General features: G+C 50.9%; 9 protein-coding genes across 9 annotated transcripts; 4 read left to right on the forward strand and 5 right to left on the reverse strand.

Annotated features, from left to right (window-relative positions):
• Positions 1-22: 22 nt before the first annotated feature.
• Positions 23-445, forward strand: N7457_005303 (succinate dehydrogenase assembly factor 4; the record flags this gene model as incomplete). The annotated part of the gene is made up of 1 exon (XM_057176348.1): positions 23-445. The coding sequence occupies one exon, from the start codon at positions 23-25 to the stop codon at positions 443-445; it is 423 nt and encodes a 140-aa protein (XP_057030650.1).
• A 7-nt stretch (positions 446-452) lies between these two features.
• On the reverse strand, positions 453-683 carry N7457_005304 (uncharacterized protein; the record flags this gene model as incomplete). The annotated part of the gene is made up of 2 exons (XM_057176349.1): positions 453-546; positions 595-683. 2 exons carry the CDS (start codon positions 681-683, stop codon positions 453-455), a joined length of 183 nt encoding a protein of 60 aa, XP_057030651.1.
• Positions 684-695: 12 nt separating this feature from the next.
• Positions 696-1,848, reverse strand: N7457_005305 (hydroxymethylglutaryl-CoA lyase; the record flags this gene model as incomplete). The annotated part of the gene is made up of 2 exons (XM_057176350.1): positions 696-1,520; positions 1,594-1,848. The coding sequence occupies 2 exons, from the start codon at positions 1,846-1,848 to the stop codon at positions 696-698; spliced, it is 1,080 nt and encodes a 359-aa protein (XP_057030652.1).
• A 267-nt stretch (positions 1,849-2,115) lies between these two features.
• dph1 (2-(3-amino-3-carboxypropyl)histidine synthase) lies at positions 2,116-3,483 on the forward strand (the record flags this gene model as incomplete). The annotated part of the gene is made up of 2 exons (XM_057176351.1): positions 2,116-2,278; positions 2,336-3,483. 2 exons carry the CDS (start codon positions 2,116-2,118, stop codon positions 3,481-3,483), a joined length of 1,311 nt encoding a protein of 436 aa, XP_057030653.1.
• A 509-nt stretch (positions 3,484-3,992) lies between these two features.
• On the reverse strand, positions 3,993-6,481 carry N7457_005307 (uncharacterized protein; the record flags this gene model as incomplete). Its single annotated transcript, XM_057176352.1, has 2 exons — positions 3,993-4,987; positions 5,050-6,481. The coding sequence occupies 2 exons, from the start codon at positions 6,479-6,481 to the stop codon at positions 3,993-3,995; spliced, it is 2,427 nt and encodes an 808-aa protein (XP_057030654.1).
• A 1,401-nt stretch (positions 6,482-7,882) lies between these two features.
• N7457_005308 (uncharacterized protein) lies at positions 7,883-8,473 on the forward strand (the record flags this gene model as incomplete). The annotated part of the gene is made up of 4 exons (XM_057176353.1): positions 7,883-7,929; positions 7,990-8,079; positions 8,182-8,324; positions 8,409-8,473. The coding sequence occupies 4 exons, from the start codon at positions 7,883-7,885 to the stop codon at positions 8,471-8,473; spliced, it is 345 nt and encodes a 114-aa protein (XP_057030655.1).
• A 1,080-nt stretch (positions 8,474-9,553) lies between these two features.
• On the reverse strand, positions 9,554-10,546 carry N7457_005309 (uncharacterized protein; the record flags this gene model as incomplete). Its single annotated transcript, XM_057176354.1, has 2 exons — positions 9,554-10,183; positions 10,244-10,546. 2 exons carry the CDS (start codon positions 10,544-10,546, stop codon positions 9,554-9,556), a joined length of 933 nt encoding a protein of 310 aa, XP_057030656.1.
• A 1,388-nt stretch (positions 10,547-11,934) lies between these two features.
• On the forward strand, positions 11,935-15,393 carry N7457_005310 (uncharacterized protein; the record flags this gene model as incomplete). The annotated part of the gene is made up of 6 exons (XM_057176355.1): positions 11,935-12,018; positions 12,091-12,108; positions 12,186-12,207; positions 12,277-12,433; positions 12,503-12,602; positions 12,664-15,393. The coding sequence occupies 6 exons, from the start codon at positions 11,935-11,937 to the stop codon at positions 15,391-15,393; spliced, it is 3,111 nt and encodes a 1,036-aa protein (XP_057030657.1).
• A 479-nt stretch (positions 15,394-15,872) lies between these two features.
• Positions 15,873-16,860, reverse strand: N7457_005311 (F1F0 ATP synthase subunit 5; the record flags this gene model as incomplete). Its single annotated transcript, XM_057176356.1, has 4 exons — positions 15,873-15,986; positions 16,052-16,141; positions 16,204-16,518; positions 16,699-16,860. The coding sequence occupies 4 exons, from the start codon at positions 16,858-16,860 to the stop codon at positions 15,873-15,875; spliced, it is 681 nt and encodes a 226-aa protein (XP_057030658.1).
• Positions 16,861-16,950: the final 90 nt, after the last annotated feature.

Raw genomic sequence — 16,950 nt, forward strand, 5'->3', positions numbered from 1 at the left:
TTTTCTCTCATACCAAAACACAATGACATACTTCCTCACTATTCGCCGTTCAATTCTCTCGGCTGCCACAGCCCGCGGCGCAGTCCGCCCGCTCTCCACAACACGAGTCCTGCGCCAACCGAGCGACGATGGCAAACCCATGCCTTTCTCAGACTCCCCGGCTCCCCCACGCCTTCCCAAGGAGGAACAAGAGATTTTCGAGCAACTCCAGAAGCGCTCAACTGGCGCCTTCAGTACACCTCAAGTGAACCAATCTCCACAGGCCGAAATCCAGGCAGACGGCAGTGGTGGCGAGCTTCATCCCGATGCGCCAAAGGGACTGCAGCCTGAGTTCGAGGGCGAGACGAACCCTAAGACTGGTGAAGTGGGTGGACCAAAGAACGAGCCTCTGCGATGGGGTGCGGGTAGTGATTGGAGCTATGGTGGTCGCGTCACTGATTTCTGAGTGTACTCTACTTGATTTGCATCATGCTGGCGTTGGTATTTCTTGTCGAGGGTTTCAATATCTCCATAACCGGAGATGGAGAAATGAGGATTTGATTGCACCTGAAGTGTACATAACAAGATGGCCTAAACTGACAATTCAAAGCATACTGACGGGTCAATGTTGGGTTCGCAAATGCATTAAGTCCGTTAAAATTCATGGTTAATCCGGATGAAGACAATGGGAAGCCATACGCCATGGTGAAAATCGATCAAAGCGACGCTTTTTCTCCCAGAAGACGAGCAAGAGTGGCCTTCCCAGCCCGACTTTCATTAGCCCGGCCCAACTCCCCACTAATCCAAGATCCAATCTTCGACATCTCCTCCAGGCTGATCCCCGTGTGCATCCCAAGGCTGTGAATTGTGTGCACTAGATCCTCCGTTGCCACGTTCCCGGTCGCGCCCTTGGAATATGGGCAACCACCAAGTCCACCCACGCTACTGTCGAAAATGCGCACACCATGCTCTAAGCCGACAATTGTGTTCACCAGAGCTTGTCCATACGTATCATGGAAGTGCAACGCCAAGTCGGTATTAGCAATACCGGCAGCCTTGAGCGCTTGCAGAAGCTCCATGGTTCGGGGGGCTGTGCCCATACCTGTGGTATCTGCCACCGAGACTTCATCTGCCCCCATCTCCAACAGAGTGGCGGTAATATCGGCTACCTTGACGGGATTCACCTCCGGACCTTCGTAGGGACATCCCAGTGCAACAGACACATACCCACGTACCCGGATATTCTTGGTCTTCGCTAATGATACAATCGGCTTGATGCGCTCGAGTGATTCGGCAATGGAGCAGTTGGTATTGGCTTTAGAGAAAGCTTCCGTTGCTGCAGCAAAAAGAGAAATCTCCGAAGTTGTCGCTGCCGTCGATGTCTCACCGGTCGCGTCAGCAGGGACTCCCGTTTTCTCAATGATGTTGACCAGGTTCTCCAGCCCTCTGATATTGGGAACTAGGTAATTGTATGCAATTGTAGATGATGCTTTGGGTGGCTTTGTGAGAAGATGCTCGCAAATTTCAGCTGTGCTTGCCATCTGATTGATAGCAAAACGATCAGTCTCGGCCTATCATCGTCATATCACACGATGATCCTCGGCGATATCATACCTGTGGTACCCATTTTTCGGGCACAAATGAGCCAGCCTCGATGGTGGTAACACCTGTCTTAGCAAGTCGCTCGATCAATTCAAGCTTGGTTTTCATTGGAATGGACTTCTTTTCGTTTTGCAGTCCATCTCGAGCGCCAACCTCCACAATGCGGACATGGTCCGAGGTTAACCGCGACTCGGTTGCGAAGCTGCGTACAGAGATTGGGGGCCGCAAGGCGGAGAACAGACGCAATCTGGGGCTAGCTGCAATCATTATAGAGGTAAGGACCAAGCTGAATAGCCAGAAGAATGAGAAGTTTACGGGAACTCGCAGGAGAAGGAGGGCGAGCTCTAGGAATGCGAGAGTAGGAGGCCGAGATGCGGAGAGCGCCTTACCTCTTTGGGCCTAGTGGATCACCCCACCTACTGCTGAGTCAGTCGGCAGAAAAAAGAAGTGGGATGATATTGATCGTCGAGATCAATCAGCGAAAAGTCCAACTTTCGTTATACTCTTTTCTATATTCAGATCAAGCTGGATATCATGGAGTCAACTGTTCCCACACCCTCGATTGAGGATGGCTCACAAGCCCCCAGCCAGATGAGACAGCCAAAGAAAAGATTTGTCGGCCGACGAACAGCAGATGCGCAAGCCCAGAAAGATACGACCAGCCAGAAAGATGTTGAGTCCACGGCGCTGCAAACAGGTACATATTGGCGCGTTGATCAGTTGGGATACATATACTAACTTTCAATTCCTTTAGCCGCTCCTCGACGCACCCCCCGCACCCTCAATCAAGTGCCAGCAGAGATTCTGAACGATCCCGAGATTCTCGCGGCGATCGAGCTGCTCCCCAGCAACTATTCATTCGAGATCCCCAAGACAATCCACCGAGTCCGCACATCGGGGGCCAAGCGAGTAGCCCTCCAATTCCCCGAGGGACTTCTCATCTTCGCAACGACCATCTCGGATATCCTGACCCAATTCTGCCCGGGAATAGAAACCCTCATCATGGGCGATGTGACCTACGGCGCATGCTGCATCGACGATTATACAGCACGAGCACTGGGCTGCGATCTGTTGGTCCATTACGCACACAGTTGCCTGATCCCGGTCGACGTAACAAAGATCAAGACCCTTTACATTTTCGTGGATATCAGCATCGACACAACCCACCTCATCGCAACACTAGAACGCAACTTCAAGCCGGGCCAGTCCATCGCAACAGTGGGCACAATCCAATTCAATGCGACGCTTCACGGTCTGAAACCGGTACTCGAACGCGCAGGCTTCCGTGTCACTATCCCGCAAATAACACCGCTGTCAAAGGGTGAAATTCTGGGCTGCACATCGCCTCAACTCTCAGATACAGAGATCGACGCGATTCTCTACCTCGGCGATGGCCACTTCCACCTCGAATCCGCCATGATCCACAACCCCTCCATCCCAGCCTACCGGTACGATCCGTACTCGCGGACGTTGACTCGCGAGAGCTATGAGCACGAGGAGATGCACACGATCCGACGAGACGCAATTGCCACAGCCAAGACCGCACGCAAGTGGGGAATCATCCTCGGCTCGCTTGGTCGACAAGGTAACCCGCACACAATGGCGATGATTGAGCGACACTTGCGCGAGCGCGGGATCCCAATCGTGAACCTTCTTCTCAGTGAGATCTTCCCTGGCAAGCTAGCCTCCATGGCGGATGTAGAGTGCTGGGTACAAATTGCTTGTCCGCGACTGAGTATTGATTGGGGATACGCGTTCACACGGCCGCTGTTGACGCCGTATGAGGCGCTGGTCGCACTGGGGGTGCGGGAGAATTGGGATACGGCCAATAATGGTGTATATCCCATGGACTTCTATGCGAAGGAGGGTCTTGGACGAACAAGGCCGGAGCAGGCTGCTTGATTATGAGAAGTTGTTGCAGTCGGGCTCAGATCGGCTGTTAAAAATAGACAAAACGATAGATATACCCCCCATAGGCAGCAGGACTGGCTCTTGAAAGGTCATGACAACGTTGGAATGATATAAACGCTGATATGCATCAACCCTCCTGTGTAGATGTCTTCCCTCTTCGAGTTCTGATGGTTTGTTCCTTCGCAATTCGAATCACGACCTTCCTAGAAAGCGCCTGTAATTTGTGAGACTTTCAACCAGAAGTTCGTTCGTCGTGTATCTTATGAGGGTTATCTAGGTACATTCACCATACATGTTGACCTATAGACCTGGGAAAGGCGCTCTTGGGGGAGAACCTGGAGAATAAGATAGAGTATACAAGGGGAGCAGGAGTATTAATAAACGCCGGGCTATCGAAGGCACCGGCGAAAGACATCATGAGGCATTTCATTTCGAAAATCAAAGAACAGATCCCAACCAAATACAAAGTTCATAATACAAGAAGTGAGCTCCTGGGCCGATCACCCCTTCACATCATCAGCACTATCAGTGTTGAAATCACTAGCGCTACCACGCCGAAGAGAGAGGACATTCTTATTGGCCAACTCATCAGCGGTGCGTTCAGCAGCCCGCCACCGAGTAACAGCCTGTTGAACATCCTCAAACATCTCCAACGAGTCTTGGATGATACCCCCTTCATCGACGTCGCCCATCTGAGTGCTTTCGCGCGAGCCACGATCGCTAGACATGGGGAAGGCGGGGCCGAATCCTCGCTGGGGAATTGGATTGAACATGATAGCGTTGGCAAACATGCGGATCAATTCTTTCTCCAGTTGTGCGGAGTTCACAATGCCCTTGGGTGATATGAAGTCTTCATTCTTTGGCAACATGAGCACGCCGCCTTTTGAGGGCGTGCCGCCAGGAACAGGTGACTCTCCATCTGCAGCTGGGGTGCTGACTGATTCCGCCGCGGTGGCGACGGCTTTGCTTCCTTGATGAATGGCGGATTTGATGGATTTGAGATCTTGTGGACGATAGATGAGGTCGTGGTAGCCAGGGGCGTCGCGCTCCCCAATTGGTTTGGCGAAGATGGATGCGAGCTTGTGCGTAGCTACATCGTTCATGATCGGCGCCGCAGTCCGGTGGAAATTGCGTGTAGCCATGACATATCGGGTTGTGTCAAATTTTGGAATATCTGCGGGGTGGGGTTCTGGCTCGAGTGCTTCACTTGCTCCGCGTTTACGCTTTGTCCGCGCTTTAGGAGTCTCATCATCAGCTGTTGCAACTGCACCTTTCCGGCGGCCTGTTGGCCGATATTCCCGCTGAGTATCTTCCGACGGTGCAACAGACCCATCACGCGAAGCGATGGATCGCCCGCGACTCCGGGAGGAGGCCGAGCTCACGGCACGCGTCCTTCGAGTTGGAACCGACTTCTCGGTCTTTATAATCGTAGCAGGTTTGATCTCGGGCTGACCACGTCGCAGTTTCTTGTCCTCTGGAGATTGACCTCGCTGGCCTAATTTGATTCTTGGAGGGGGGACATTTCCATCGCATCAACTGGTGATTGGCTTCTCTCACTAATGGGACTAACATCCTCTGGTCGTGGTCGTACCGGTGAGTTTGGAGAATGCGGAATGCTCGCACGAGGAGTTCTCTTCCAAGGGGTCGAGGAACCCTGCGTGTCAATTGAGAGGCGTGGATGAGAGGCTCGCGATTCGGAGAATGAGGGGAATGTAGAACTCGGGGTTTGAGAAATACGGGGGCGCCCAATTGGGACAGGAGTGTGAACAGCAGGGGGGATGGCGCTAGGTGTATGTGGAACATGAGGTTGAAAGGGAGCCTGGGTTTGGGGCCCTGGCAACGGCTGGTTCAGTAAAGGTTGTGGTAAGGGTCGCTTCGTAGTCTGAGCTGCTTGTCCGGGTGTAACGGTACCCGGGGAGACGGCGGGATATGGCGAGTGGGGAGAAGGATCAAGCTGCCATTGCTGAAAACTCGGTTGGGCAGGGGTTCGCTGGGAGGCTGGCACTAAAGGGCTAGCCTTGACTGGAATGCTTGACGGAGGTGGTGGAGGATTAGCACGGGGGGCGATTTGCGACGGATGTGCCGGTGTAATTCGAGGCCCGGCTGGTGTAGTTGGAGGAGCTCTCTGGGTAGAGGGGGCAAGCGGAGGTTGGATAAGCGGCTTTGGTAGGGGTTGAGTGACGGTGGGTTGCGGTTGCGGTTGAGATATTTGCCCGGCTAATCCTTGAGGTTTGGGAGTTGGGGTTTGCACCTGGGGAAGTGGGGCGGGGTGTTGAGTGACAGGAGGAGCAGCTTGTGGCTTTAGACGCTCGTTTGAGGGCACGTTTATTGCAATGTGCTGTGGTGGTTGGTCAGGCTTTGGCTTTTCCTGCGCGAGCGGGACAGTCGCCGCAAGAGGTTGACCTATTCGATCTTGGACATCTTGACGCGGCGTTTCTTCCTTCAGATCAGCCCCCTTCGCCTCTATATGCACCGGCTTCATAGGCTCAACCGGTTTAGCTGCCGCAACGGCTGCTTTATCGTCCTCCCTGCGTAGTCGTTCCAGCTCCGCTTTGATTTCCGTGTACCGCTTCTCATCATCCCTGATTTCCTTGGTGACCAGATCTCTGTATTTGGCATAAAGATGTGCTACCAGTTCTGGAACAAGGGTAGTATGGGTGAATCCGCCAGTCAATCCGTCTGGTCGCGGACTGGAGATCTTGCGCTTTTTCGGATTAGGTGGACTGGATCCATCTGCGGGTCGGCCATTGACCGACAACGCAGCATCACGGCCAAATCCATCGCGCATTAACGTCGCATACAGATCTTCCAACGCCTCCGGGGTCAGGCGGTCGGCATCGAAGTCAACATCCTCGCGCACGAGCTCATTGTTGCGCAACAGAGTCGAGATTGAGCCGAAGCTAGAGGGTCGTGAATCCGAAGTCGCTAGGGACTGGAAAAAGAGAAGCGACTCAAACGAAGTGTATGCCGACAGAGGAGGCATCCCCATTGCCCGTCCGGTCGGCCACTGGGGGAAAGGGCTTTAAAGATAGGGGCCACGGTGGTGGGCGATCCAGGTAGTCAGTGAAGGTGGTCGGTATCGCTGAAAGGCGAGCTCCGGGAATTAATTTAGCTAGGACTTAAGAATAGCAAACGCGACAGGCTGGGAACGCAATACGCATAGCCCTTCAATCCATCCGCGCGAAAATTTCGAAGAAAAAAATGAACGGACGGCGACCACAACGGGCCACGAGGGAAGAACGCGTGGAAACTAGGGTCTCAAACACGGCAAATAGATGAAAGACCCTCTGGAAATTGAAATGACGATGAAAATGGGAATCGAGATTGGAATGGGGGGATGGAGTTCACGATGCTGTACTGTATGGTATGGGTCATGTGACCAGTTGCCAGGGAGGAATCTGCCAGAATGCCATGCGAGTGACTCCATCAAGGGGCCCTCACGATCTATACGATATATATTGTTTCGTTCATCTATATCGGAAAGCATGGACTTCTTCAGCCCTCGATCTTTATATTCCAGTGGATTCCAGTGCATGAATGGAGTATGAAATCACCTCCTCCGTATGGGTAATTCAATAATGAAACCCCCTAATTGCCTGGAACCCCACGTCTGTCAGGGGGTGTGGTCTGCCTTATAAAGGACCAGAGTAAGACACCGGTATATGCTGAACAGATACTCCGTACAGGTGAGCCTCTATCTCTAGCTCAATCGCTTTGGAGTATAGAGTCCTCCGTACTCCGTATATAGTAGACTATAATATCCACATCAGGACAACAACGGTGGCAACCATGGACGGCGACCGAGTTCAACCCCTGAAACCCCCTATATCTGAAAATGCGACACATAATGGCGTCGATGGAGCCAGGACTTCTGTAATACAGCTGTAACACTTACAAGCTCTCTCCTTGCGGTGGATATGGGCCCTCCACGAATTACCGTGCCTAGTAACATAGTCGGTGGGCTATGATCATCTCTTAATTTCGCACTTCTCCCTCTTCTTCTTTCCCCCTTAGCTTTCTGGCAGGTCTCCAAAGTTCTTTGCTTATCCCTCTGATCTTCTTCTCCGTACTGATACACCTACTGCTCTCTTCGGTATTCCATCTCCCCACTAGAGAGTGCCTTATCTGTCGTGAAGTATAAGAAAACTGACCCTGATTTTCTCCGATCAGGCGCATTCAAACAGACCTTTCGGTTTCATCTGTGATTCTCGGCTGGTCCTGGTCTCGACAATACTCCAACTGCCTAATTTCCTAATTATATGCGCCTTTTCTCTTGCCCCGCTTGATTTAGTCGTCGCACATCTCTCTCTTCGTCGATTCTACAGCCGTGGAGATCAGCCCGTGCTGTGATACCACACAGTCAAACCCATCATACACCTACCATATCAAAATGTCTGATATGGATCGCGAGTGGAAGCCGAAGATGCGGCCGCAGTCGTTCGTTTCCCTATATTGTCATCGGATCTCGGGATAGTGGCATTAACCGTGACCGGATAGGACCATGGCGCAAGCTTTCTCCTCGGCATTGGACAGCGCGTTCATGCTGGATTCAGATGTTAACGACCTTTCGCACACCATCGATCAGAAGTGAGTAGCACTCGATCCCTGTTCCCTATATATCGCATGCAACTCGCGTTATCATCGTAATATCGCAATCATCTTTTTTATTGCGCTAACCTGGACCTTAAGGAAGCAGCAGATGTTGATCCAAAACCGTGAGTTGGAAGAGTTGCAGAATCGGATCCGCGAGGCCGAGAGACGCCTCCAATCCCAGGCTGCCATGGGTGGCTACACTTCGTCCCAAACTAGTCGAGGACAAGGCCAGTCAGCTGGTGAGCGCTCGTTCTGATCTTTTTGCGGGGCCGATTGATATAGTCGGCCGGTTTGCGCTATGGCGGGATCTGACTGTATAACAGCTTCCCAGAGAGGATCCAACAGCGAGCAGCAGCCTAAACAGTCTGAGCAGCGGGGAAACAACTGAATTCCGAACATCTGGGAATCTGAGAACATCTGGAAGGCCACATAAAGGCCACCAGTCCCGGAGTTTGGAACTATGTTAAGGCTTGGATGAGCGTAGCAGAGAGGGAAACTCTGCGATCCGAAATATTGGACTCGCGCCGCGTCTGAGTAGACGCAATGTTCCAGGCATGGTTGTTTTTATTGGGATGATTTTTTTTTTCGATTTGCTTTTTTTTTTTTTTTTTTTGGCATCCTTTGAGAAACCCCTTTGTATGTATTTGGCCTCGGAACCTACCTAAGTAGGTATTCCTACGGCCACCCCTTGTTTGCACTGCTACGGCGTAAACTGCGATTCATCCCGGGTTTTTGCCTTTGTCTCTGAAATTGGAACTCTTCAATCAGACTTGCGGCCAGAACAGAGCATCTGAATATCTTTACTCTATGGGGTATTTCTGATATCAGACCTAGATGCATGTACTTCTGTACGAACATATAGCTCTGGTCCTGTGAGGCCCGACCCGATAAGCAGTCGAGAGGCCAATGGGCTTCTTACCGGCCAATCAGAGACTGGTAATCAGAAATTGGGCGCCCAATTATCCACTCGATGCCGTCATTGTCCCTGTTTTCCTGAGCACGGGCTTTAGGGAGAGGTGTCAGCCCCGGTGTATGCACGATAAACATGCCTCACTTCACATCAATCCTCCCATAATTTCAATATTGGTGACAACTGAAATCTCCCTAGCCAGCGCTACCAGACCGAGAAAGTGGGGGGGGGGGGGGGGTCTCACGATTCCCATAACCAATCCTCTCTTGACCTACAGAGACAGCAACAAGTCCTAGCATCAAAGTCTACTCATTCGCACCACTTCTTTCTTTTGAAAAAGCTATGTCATTAGAAGCTAAAGGATAGAGATAGGGTCCAGCAATGGTATAAGTTTACAACATTGTGGTTTTCACCAGACTTCTCCATCCATCGCCTCCACGGCTTTCAAACGGACCCTGTAATTGCTGGGATCTAGTATGTGAACTCAAAGAGGCGGTTTCCCTCTTCTCTAGGGGACACACTCTGGCATCTTTCTCAAGTTCGACGTGATTTTCACCATTAGCACTCGTTTGCTTCGTCCTGAGGATCACTCGCGCCATACATTGCACTGATCCTCGAGAATATCCACTGCATCTCTAGAAGATGCCACGATGGAAGTGGGTATTTTTTGGGGTCAGAGCTCCACATAGCGATGTCTTCTCCACTCATGAGGTCCTCGCCATCGAAACAAAATAATTTGAGCGGTTGACTGGGACAATAGTCCAGCTCTTCAAGAGAGGGAAGATCAGGTTTGCTTGCAGTATCAACTAGCTCGGAACGAAAGGTCTTCGGTACATTTGACTTCAATGGTAAATAATGGAATTGCAATCTTAGGTGTGTTTGATTTGCGTCCAAGAAGATAGGTCGGAGCGCAAAGCCGCATCTATTCCACAAATTATGCGGTCCGATGTGGAGGGTAATATAGTTTTCAACCTTTTCTGTGTTGATCAAAGACTGTCTATCGGGCGAGAACTCAAGGATTGATTCTTTCCACGCAGATACCTTCTCTTCGGTCCACAACATCGAAAGAAACCTCCACGTTTTCGCGCCATCGCTGCCGTTTAAAGAGTAGGGGAATATGCGAGCCGGAACAAGACCCGGCTGTCCAGTCTGAGTAAGGATACATATGTTATTATCTATCTCTAAACTCTAGAAGCATGTTAGCTCTTTCATTATTTTCACGGTTCCTGCTGGTTCTAAGAGACAAACCGCTTTTGCAACCTGTTGATCCCGAGGTCCCTTGAGTTCAAAAGCTCTGGCCCCAATCAAACACGGATCGGGAATCAGGTTCATGATTGAATTGTATCGGAGTGTCTTGTCGATTTTGGGATCTGCGAGAACCTCCAAGCGGGAAATATCTGCCAGCCATAGACAGAAGTATGTGTCCCTTGGGAGCTTTGCAAGTTCCGGCGAGAGCGCAACAATGGCTTGAATTAGTTGCATGCGGCGGGGATCCTCGAATTCGGCATAAATAGTGCCTTCATTTGGATTATATGGGGACGCATTTTCCATATTTGCCTCGTATCTAAGGCGCCGCAGAGCAAACGTGAATCCGGTATGAAGAGATCAATGGGAGATAGGAGATGTATGGAAAATGAAAAGAAGAGAGAGAGAGCTGGATGAGAAACGAGAAGAGGAGAGACAAGATCGAGCTTGTATGAAAGATCAGAGTATGGTGCTTTGAAGGAGTTGTCGTATTCATCTACAATGTAGGTAGGAGAGCAATGATAGTGTGAGGCCAAAGGAGGCACCATGTGCAAGTTATGATCAATGGCCCCTATATCGGAATTTCCTCTCAGAGCTGATACATTAAGTATACCCTAAGTGATTAAGGGCTTGATCATTGTCACTATCATTTCATTATCAACCCTCCAGTCTCTTACCACGCAGCCTCTAATTTTGTTAGGCCTCTCTCAAAACAAGAACCACAAGAGAAGCCCAAAATACATGTGAAAACAGCCTTGATCGTGGACAATAAGTGTAAAAGCAGTTAAATACACAATAAGCTGAGCGTAGGCTCTAATCGTCACGAATGATTCGGGAAACGAACACTTGAAGCCACACTACTACTACAAACAACTGTGGAGGCGTCCACGGGTATCAAAAACTTGGTCCAATAAGCTTCATCACCGAGACAAATCTACCGCCACTCCCGCCATGCATGGAAGCCGTGTAGGTCGGTGTATGGTCCGACAAAAATCGCACTGACCTTTGGGGCACTACATAGTTGGAGTCGGGCTAAGCGTTTACGAGGAGTGAGAAATTAAGTTCACAGTTTCCACAAGTCTGGCACTAAAGAGCATCTGGTTTCGAAGCAATGTCAAATATTTTTACACCCAAAGAGGACGTTGGTAGGTTTGATGGGCTAGCTGTGGCTGGATTTCGAATCTCCGAGTAACATCCACTTCTTTGCCGCTAGCCTGTAGTGTGTTTTTCTTTCTTTTGTTAGGCTCTTCCCTTATCCGTGGCTTTGATGATGTATCATCTAGCATGAGGCACATCTGCAGGTAGCAATGTGATAACGCCAACTTAGGGCAAGGAATCACAGTGCAGATGGAGCTGATGCAGCCGATGCAGCCAGTGGAGCTCACTGTCTTGGTTTCTCAGGCAGCGAGAGCTATTTATGCGAAAAAAAAGTCAATGGCACGTAGGCTTCGGGGGGCAGAAACAAGACTGGGCAGCTTCTAGGCCCGAACCGAACCCAACCAGCCAATCAGAGAGCTCAGTTAATCCGACCCGAGTCTCCACCCGATCGTCTCCACCCGACATGGATTCACGTCATTCTGCTTTGGCACGGCCCTTTCTGCACACCCCTCTCTTCCCCTCCTCGTCTTTTTTTTTCCTCTTCTCTTAATCCGAGTTGCCAATTCTAATTCAGTTCTGTCTGTACAATTGCCATCATGGTGTTAATCGACGGGAGAGAAGTGATCACCGAGGAGGAGAAGCGCCTAAGAGAAGACCGCGAGAGAACTAAATATTGGAAGGTATGATCCCTGCCAATTTTGGAAGCTTACATTGTATCGAACATGCTTGCTAACTTATATTCCGGAAAAAAGCGATGGGGACCATACGTGGTAAGTTGAGATACCATACCCCCCGATCGGTCTAATGACTATGTGACAATGCTAAAAGCTCTTTTTCATTGCTACAGGCGGAAAGACAGTGGGCCACAGGTGAGAGCTTGCAAACCCTAGTAGCAAACGGAGAGGCAGCAGGCTAACCCTCACTTTCTCATGATGTAGTCAGAGAAGATTACAGTGAAGACGGTGATGCCTGGAGCTATTTCACCCACGATCACGCAAGATCAAGAACTTTCCGCTGGGGTGAAGATGGAATTGCCGGAGTATCAGATACACATGGTCTGCAGAACATCGCTTTTGCGTTTTGGAATGGAGAGGAGTAAGTCGAGACCCCCCATCCCAACGCTGTGGGTCCAACTGCCCCGCATGGAGACTGACTGGGGTACAGTGACTTCTTGAAGGAACGTCTGTTTGGTTTGTCGAACCCTCAAGGTAATCATGGCGAGAGTGTCAAGGAGGCCCATTTCCATGTGGACAATACGCCCACGGTAAACTCAATGTCCAATCCCATCCAGCTCTTGCCCCTTGATACTGACCTCCAGCGTATAGCATTCTTACATGAAATTCCTTTACAAATACCCCCAGAGAAAATTCCCATACCAAGATCTCATTGATGAGAATGCAAAGCGCTCACGATTGGAGAAAGAGTATCAGATCCTTGATACTGGTATTTTCGAAGAAAATCGCTATTGGGATATTTTTATTGAGACTGCCAAGGAGGCCGATGACGAGGAAGAATTGTTCTTCCGTGTCATTGCGTACAATCGTGGCCCAGAGCCTGCTCATTTACACATCGTCCCTCATGTCTGGTTCCGAAACACATGGGCGTGGGACGGGGGACAAAAAGAGAAACCGTCTATCAAGAAAGAGGGACCACTAGTCGCCAAATCAAAGCACGAAAATATCGGCGAGCGATATGTTTCTTTTGCACCCTCGCCTCCCGTCGGATCCAGCGATGATGATATCCAGCCTCAGATGATGTTCACGGAGAATGAGAGTAACAACAAGGTCCTTTGGGGTACCGAAAACTCCACCCCGTACGTTAAAGATGCATTCCACCGACACATTGTCGAAGAAGAGAAGGGTGCAATCAACCCAGATAACGAAGGTACTAAGTTTGCTGCTTGGTACGCCTTCAATAATGGCGAGGGAGTCCCTCCCGGAGAATGCGCCGTCGTTCGTTTCAGAGTATCCCGCAAAAAGGAAGAATTCGTTGACGAAGAAGTCCTTGATGATGTGATTGAACAGCGCCGCGCCGAGGCGGATGACTTCTACTATCACATTAACCCCCTCCCAATGAGTGACGATCTTCGGAACATCCAGCGTCAAGCATTCTCTGGAATGATGTGGTGCAAACAGTACTACAACTTTATATGGGACCAATGGAGTAACGGTGATCCCGGGAAAATTCCTCCCCCAGCAGGCCGAAAGGGTATTCGTAATGAGCAGTGGCGCCATCTCTACATCGACGATATCTTATCGATGCCAGATTCTTGGGAGTATCCATTCTTCGCCGCATGGGACACTGCATTCCATTGTATCCCGCTGGCCATGATGGATCCTGATTTTGCAAAGAAGCAACTTGACCTTCTCACCCGTGAGTGGTACATGCACCCCAACGGCCAGCTTCCTGCGTACGAGTGGAACTTCGGTGATGTGAATCCTCCCGTGCACGCATGGGCCGTGTTCCGTACGTTCAAAATTGAGCGTAAGATGTACGGACGACAAGATCTGGATTTCCTAGAACGTGTCTTCCAAAAGTTACTTCTAAACTTTACCTGGTGGGTGAACCGCAAGGATTCAGGTGACAAGAATGTGTTTGAGGGCGGCTTTTTGGGACTTGATAATATCGGTCTATTCAACCGCTCAGAGCCATTGCCTACTGGCGGTGTGCTTGAGCAAGCTGATAGCACAGGCTGGATGGCTTTCTACAGTCTGACTATGCTTAACATTGCTCTAGAGCTGGCCAAGCACCGTCGCATCTACGAGGACATTGCATCGAAGTTCTTTGAGCATTTCCTGCTCATCAGCGATGCAATGACCTTCCGTTCGGGTGATGACACGGTTCAGTCCCTCTGGAACGAAGAAGACAACTTCTATTACGATGCTATTTCCTATGGCGGACCATGGACCCAGCAGCTGCCTATCAGGTCCCTTGTTGGTCTGATCCCTCTATATGCAGTGCTCACCCTAGAGCCCGAGCTCATCAAGAAATTCCCCTCGTTCAAGCGGCGAGTGGACTGGTTCATCGAGAACAAGGCAGATGTGGCCGAGCGTAATATTGCCAGCATGAAGCGCCGCGGCAAAGACGACCGACTTCTGCTAGCACTCGTCAGCAAAGATCGCTTAATCAAAATCTTGGAGCGAATGCTGGACGAAACCGAGTTCCTCTCTAAGCACGGTATTCGTTCTATGTCGAAGTTCCACGAAGATAACCCATACTCCATGGATGTCAACGGACAAACCTTCAAAGTCGGATATGTTCCTGGCGACTCAGATTCCTCGCTCTTCGGTGGTAACAGTAACTGGCGCGGACCCATCTGGCTCTGCGTTAACTTCCTTCTCGTCGAATCCCTTCTTCGCTTCTACATGTTCTACGGTGACACACTGCAAGTCGAGTGCCCGAAGGGCTCAGGCGACTACATGCACCTGGGCCACGTAGCAGAGGAGCTACAGCACCGAATGCAGCACTTGTTCGCACGGAACGACGAAGGCCGACGTGCCGTGAACGCTGGCTCCGATCTCCTTGACTTCGACGAGCACTGGAAAGACCATTTATGGTTCCACGAGTTCTTCGATGGCGACACCGGACGTGGGCTGGGCACATCGCACCAGTGCGGATGGACTGGACTGATTGCAAAGGTCATCCACGACACAGGCATTAACTGCCGTCTGCCACAGACTCCGCGGTCACCATTTGCCGCAGCATCGCACTACTTCGATGACATCTTCTCTCGATCCGGAAGACCGCGTGGCTCTGGCCGTCCCTCGATCCGCCGCTCTTCGACCACCCGTTCCATCGGCAACCGTAGTGACTTCTACTCTGGCGCTGCGACTCCAGCTGCATCGACTGTCTTGGACGATGAGGACTATAGTCGCGGTCCTAGTCGAGTGGGCAGTCGTAGAGGCAGCACTGCGCACCCTGATGATGAGGAACTTGTCAACCACTACGTGGAGAGTCAATTGCAGCGGGTGCGCAGCTCGGCTTCGATTGCTGCGTATGAGGATGAATTTGAGACGAAAGTCGATAAGGAGAACGGGCAGAATGGACATTCTTAATTTGGATGGTTTGTTCATCTCTTCTGGTCGTCATGTTGATTTGCTTCTCGCCTTCTCGACTGATCACCTTCCCATTTGGTTGCATCCGAACACGATTTTCATGAACACTCTGGTTTTTGGTTGAAGGTTTCTGGTTCTCTGTCTTTCTTTTATATACATCTTGCATTTCCTGCTGTCTATCATTCGTAACCCATTCATATTACCTGAGTATGGCCTTGACGAGCTAGTGCATTTGATAGCCGAGTAATCGAGTTCAATATGATTAGTTCGCACAGGTGGTGTTCAGCAACGGACCGCTCTACTCTTCTACGATAGACACCAAAGATGGATGAATTTGTGCAATTGACAAGTAATGAGAACAAAACAAAAGGATGAAAGGGGAATTTTCGAACCCCACTTTTCCCTACGAACGCTACCGTTCATCCGGGACGATATGCTATAGTCTAACCATCCCCTCAAACGCTGAGGCTAATTTACATTTACAAAGCATCGGAAAGAGCCTTGTTCATCTTGGCGATCTTGGAAGAAACGCTAAGGTCAACGGTGCGGTCGCCAATCTCAACGACGAGTCCACCAACGAGGTCGGGGTTGACCTAAGAAAGGTTAGCAAGCGACCACCAAATAACACATTGGCAATAATGCATCGTTCATAACTTACCTTGGCAATAACCTTGAGCTTCTTGCCCTGGCTGTACTGGGACTTGGCAACGGCCTTCTCGAGACGGGAGAGGGTCTTAGCATCGAGCTCCTGGTGAGATCGTTAGACTATGGTTCTATTTGCGAAGCGAAGAAATAGGTGGAAATCCGTACCTGAGCACTGGTGATGTTAAGGTCAATCTCGCCGCGGTGAGCACCCATCAGGGTAGCGAACTTCTCGCAGACACCCTCGAGGGCACCGAGACGGTTGTTCTCGGCAAGGGTCTCGAGGAAGTTCTTGAGGATACCGGCCTTATCGGCACCGGCGACCTTAGCGAGCTCCTCAACGATGGACTTCTTGTCGGCGTTGCTGAGGGTAGGGGCACCGAGGATGTTGACGAGCTTCTTGTCGGCCTTGATGATCTCGCCGAGGTTGGCGATGGCACGGGCAGTCTGGTCGAGAGCAGAGGACTTGGTGGAAGCGGTGTACTAGAGAAGAAGAGAAAATCTATGTTAGAGGAATACAGTCCCGAATATGTGTGTATGTTTTGTGATGAGAATTGCTTTTGAAGAAGTTGTACACGACTGTGCGGGAGGGGTCGGGGAAAGACGGGTTTGCGAGAGGTTGGAACACGGTCGCGTGCAGGACCGGGCAATGGAGGTGCATACCAGAGCAGTGGCGTAGGTGCCATCAACACCGAACAGAGCGATGGGAGCGCGGGTCTCCTGGGCCGGGGTGGCATAGGATCGCAGGCCGTTGACGGCGGCGGTGCGAGGGACGGAGAGCTGGGTGGCACGGAGGCCAGCGCGGGCGAAGCGAGCGGACATCATTGTGCAATTGTCTGGAGGAGGACCTCGAGGAGAGAGGAGAGACACAGAGGGGTTGGATGGGAAGGTGATATCGAGCGGCTGTTGCTTTCG

The sequence above is a fragment of the Penicillium paradoxum genome, assembly GCF_028828445.1.
Source record: "Penicillium paradoxum strain IBT 22861 chromosome Unknown utg000005l_segment0_segment0, whole genome shotgun sequence".
Classification (NCBI taxonomy): domain Eukaryota; kingdom Fungi; phylum Ascomycota; class Eurotiomycetes; order Eurotiales; family Aspergillaceae; genus Penicillium; species Penicillium paradoxum.